At 37.2% G+C, this 4,537-nt stretch overlaps 1 protein-coding gene across 5 annotated transcripts in view; it reads right to left on the bottom strand.

Moving 5' to 3' along the window:
• The window catches only part of Far1 (fatty acyl-CoA reductase 1), a 71,875-nt gene that overhangs the window by 34,326 nt on the left and 33,012 nt on the right, over positions 1-4,537 (bottom strand). For all 5 annotated transcript variants that reach the window (XM_004634899.2, XM_023719351.1, XM_012515523.2 and 2 more), the window contains exon 2: positions 2,242-2,437. In XM_004634899.2, coding sequence (XP_004634956.1) covers positions 2,242-2,430 — 189 coding nt within the window. In that variant the 5' untranslated portion in view covers positions 2,431-2,437. The remainder of the gene's footprint in view (positions 1-2,241; positions 2,438-4,537) is intronic.

The following is a 4,537-nucleotide window of genomic DNA, read 5'->3' as shown; positions in this document are numbered from 1 at the left end:
AAAAAAAAAAAAAAAATCAGGTTTCAAGTAGAAAATACCCATTTTCTTTACAAATCAGACTTCCTGTAAAAGAAATTTAAGAAGTACTGCCCTAGAAATCTCAGTGCACATGTCCATCCTATACTTCACTCAGGGCCTCCATTCCTACACTAAGACTTTTCAGGCGTTCTATTCCTACAGCAAAATTACTCACACCTTCTAGTCCTACACCAAGATTATTCTGACACTCCATGCCTATCCAACATTACTCAAGCCCTCCATTCTTACACCGAGAATACTCGCCTTCCATTCTTACACCGTGTATTGACTAAACAAGTGCTCCACTCCTACTAACACATCAACTTAACTACCTGCTCCTGTCCAATTCCTTCTCCTTCTCAACCCTTCTAGATGCCCTTCCTTCTCTCCTCCTTCCTAAAAGTTCTCTAGAAAGCAAAGACTCCATATCTTATCTATCCCTGAACTAATAACTTATGTCAAGTCCAATGCTCTAACTTAAATAGATATAAGAAATGTTTCCTTAAAAGTAAATTCCAGTGGCGGAATGTGATGTTGGGAGAGGCACTAAAACCACCTTATCAGTGGTTCAAGATACAATGACAAGACTGGAAAGAAAGCAAAGGCCATAGAAAGCAACCAAACTCACCTGTAGGCATTTTAACTTAGAAAAGGCCTGGTGATCATAGAGCCCCCTCAAGACTCCTTCCTCATAGGTCTGGTTTTGCTCTGTTTTTCAAAGTACATATTTGCAGTATAGTCACTATAGATAACTGAGGCAGGTGCATAGGACACCTTATTTCTTTTGACATCCCCACCCCCAACCTCTCATCCCTGTCACACTTGCAAAAGATCCATTTCCCTGTTTCCTGCTGTCTTAGCTTTTATTTTGCACTTTAATTTCTACTTTGAGGGGGGGGGGGCCTGCCCATTAGCTCAGGTGTTTAAGTGACTGCTTAAACAAAGCAATCAGGATGCTGTGGTTCGATCCCCAGTTCCTCAAGTCTTACCAGACCTGCCCTGAAGGCATTCCTGAGCCAGCCAAAATAATAACAATAATAATAATAATAATAATTTCTACTTTGAGTTTTTCATATTTTTTAAGGGAAAGAAACAATTCTCAAAAGGGCACACAAAGAATTTTTAAAAATGCATGGTTAAGGGACACTAACGTAGGCTGATTTGAGTAATCATAAAATATAAGGTTAATTTCTAAATTTCTGTGAAAGAATTATACATTCTAGGATTAAAACAATGAAACCAACATTAGGAGGAGTATTTGTCACCTACTGTCAAAGATATGATAATGTGATAAGACAATGAGTTCCACATAAAGAACTCTGAGTTCATTCAAAGTAAAAAGTCTGACTGGCTGCTCTAGAGGGGTTTTCCAGTTTGAAGGTTTTATCAACAGGACTATAAAAGTTTAGATAGTCATATAAGCATTCTTCTTATTCAGAAATGAATACCATAATGAAAATTCCTTTTCAAGAGTTGCTTGCAGTATACCAAAATCAAGTTTAGAAGTTTCCCAACCCAAATTTAGAATCAATGTCAAATAAATTCATTCATTTTGAAAAACTCACAAGCTTGCTATGATTCTGAAATAATTTTACTCTGACTCACTTTCAGTTTTCTTAATAGTATTTTTCGAAAGACTCAAAGGTATTCTGACATCCTATATGACCTTTGTCAGCTTTCAAATATTGACTTTTAATTTTTTTTTTTTTTTTTTGGCGGAACCGGGGATTGAACTCAGGGCCTTGCGCTTGCCAGAGAAGCACTTATTCCACTGAGCCATCTCCCCAGCCCTCAAATATTGACTTTTAAATGTGACTTTTCTACCTCCTAATACTGTTAGGAGCAATTATGGTCCCTATAAATTCTGAGATGTTATTAAAGCACAGCATCTCACAGCACAGCAGCTAGTTCAAAATTACCTAATTATTACCTGAAGATGATTCAAATTATTGAAGACAAAGAGCCTGACTCAAATGTTCCAAAAACAGACTTTAAGTATCTAACATAAAGGTAATTTAAAACTTATGAGAAAATTCTACCCATTAGAAACAAAAGCTTTACTTTTTTCCTACTGAATGGTTCCATCCTGTAGCAACTTAATGAAAAAGGTTTTTACTAAATTTTTCTCAGGATGGCGAGTTAATACAGTTTGCAATGCCTACCATTATTATAGGTACAAGCACACACTTTTTTCTCCTATGCAAATGATCATTCCCCACTTACCTTGCCACTAAGGACTTCTTCCACTCGCTCCTGGGGCGTCTGTCCAGCTTTCTGCCTTACCAAAATGTACACTGAATTCACCTTAGGACAAGACCTCAGCAGCTTTTCCAGAAGAACCTTTCCTAGAAAACCAGTAGCTCCTGTGAGAAGAACATTCTTTCCTTCATAGTATTCTGGGATTGAAACCATTTTGACCCTAAGAAAACATGAAAAATAAAGTGTTAGTTCAAGCATTTATATTCATTCATATTAGAAAAAAATCCCTTAGTATTCATATACAATACATATTTTAAAAGAAAGGCAAAAATCAACAAGCATTAACAACAGAGGACTGTAACCTCTGTTTGAAGGTAGAAAGAACAAAAAAGGTTATTCCAATCTTGTGTTTTTCCCTTCACCTCAGACAAGTAACTCACCTTAATGTTTCTTTAACAGTTTGTTCTAAAATTCCTTCCAGCAATAACCCAAATCTCTATTCAACCTCTGTTAAACCCTAAACACAACTGAATGGTGTTTCTGTCCCCAAAGGAATTTATAACACCAAATACAGGTCAGCAGTAAGACTCAATTGCCTACTTATGTAACACTGCTAGGTGTCATATTTACTTATCACAGTTGAAACAAGAACAGGTAACACCAAATCCTTTCTCCTACATGTCAGACAGTGACAATATATTCAAAAGGTGTTTAAATTTCCCTTTTTAGAAAGACATAGTAAGAAATACACAGGATTACTTATGCTCCCTACTCAAATTCCACCGAAACACTAGAAAAGATACACTAAGAAAACAAAAAGTCATGATGAATGAAAAATAACCAAAAAGGTACGTGCAGTATGTTACTACATAAGACAATAGAAACAATGCTCTGTACTGTTTAGAATATTGAAAGAATACTGACTGACAGAATATTGAGAGGTCTGAAAAGAGAATAAGGAGCTTCAATTACATTTGTGTTTTATTTATACTGGGGAATAGAGATACATGTGATTTATGTCCAAATTTTTCATAATTAAAGTCTCTAAAAATCTGAAAATAAAAATAACTCCATTATCAAGCAAAAAAAAGGATCTGGGTCAGATAATGAAGCAGAAGAATTTCTAGAGGAGTAACTGAGGCTGAACTGACAGAAGCCATAGCAGACTGAGCAGCCCATGCAAAACTCAGGGAAGGGCCACAAACTGGAGCACGAGCCCCCTTCCCAATGCCCCAGAGCTTCATAGAGTAATCCCAAGATCAGGACATAGACACTGGAGAGGTGAATCAAGGTAATTAAACTGTTGGTCAAAGAACAAAAGAACCAGCTATGAGTCTTACTTTCTGGTAAGTAAGTAACTCTAGGCTTACTACCTTACTTCCTGGTAGTAACTCCAGGCTCACTACCCAACTGTACAGGCAGACAGGTGCTAGGGACAAAAGAGAACTTGCCAACCCAGTAGTTGCTCCAACATCCAAAGTGGGGAAGTCCAGGAATCCACAGAGAGGAAATAAAACTGAGAAAGCCAACATCAGCTACCAAAACCAACCACTCTAGTACTTTACACATGAAAGATTACTAAGGATCACTATTCAAGAAATACAGACAGCAGCAGGTGTGGTAGTGCACCTCTGTAATATCAACAATCAGAAGGCTAAGGCAGGAGGATCAGAGTTCAAGGCTAATCTGAAAGACATATCAAAACCTTGCCTCAAAAAGAAAAAGATTTCAAAACTGCATCCTTATCATAATAATTATTCAAAAAGGGAACACACAACACAAAAGCATTTGGAAATCAGCAAATTCAAATACAGGGGGGAAAAAAATCCAATAAACAAAGTTACAAGTTCAACGGACATAAACTTTATATGACAACTAAATTTATGTATATACCAGCAACGAGAATGTAGTTAAAGCAACAAGACAATTACACTGCTTCCAATACAATCAGGAGCACCAAAGTTACAGGAAATAACAAGTACTTCCAAAGCTTTAGAGGAATCAGAGGGATGTGAGGTAGTTCAGAGGCTGTGGAAAATACTTCGGTAGTTCCTTAAAAAGTTAAACCTAAAATTATCGCATGACCCACCAATCCCAGTGTTAGGTGTATACCACAATGAATTAAAAACAAGTATTCAACAAGCTGACACAGGTTTATACCAGCCCTGTTCTGCAATTTTGTGTTCTTGGATTTTTTTGTTTTGTTTTTTATTTTTGTTTGTGCATTACTGCAGATTGGCCCTAAAACCACCTACACGCTAGGCAGGCTCTCCCCCACCTACAGGCTAGGCAGGCTCTCCAACACCTACATGCTAGGCAG

The sequence above is a fragment of the Octodon degus genome, unplaced genomic scaffold, assembly GCF_000260255.1.
Source record: "Octodon degus isolate 3935 unplaced genomic scaffold, OctDeg1.0 scaffold00067, whole genome shotgun sequence".
In the NCBI taxonomy this organism is placed as follows: Eukaryota; Metazoa; Chordata; class Mammalia; order Rodentia; family Octodontidae; genus Octodon; species Octodon degus.
Note: the sequence above shows the minus strand (reverse complement) of the source record. Positions and strands in the feature narration are given on the sequence as shown.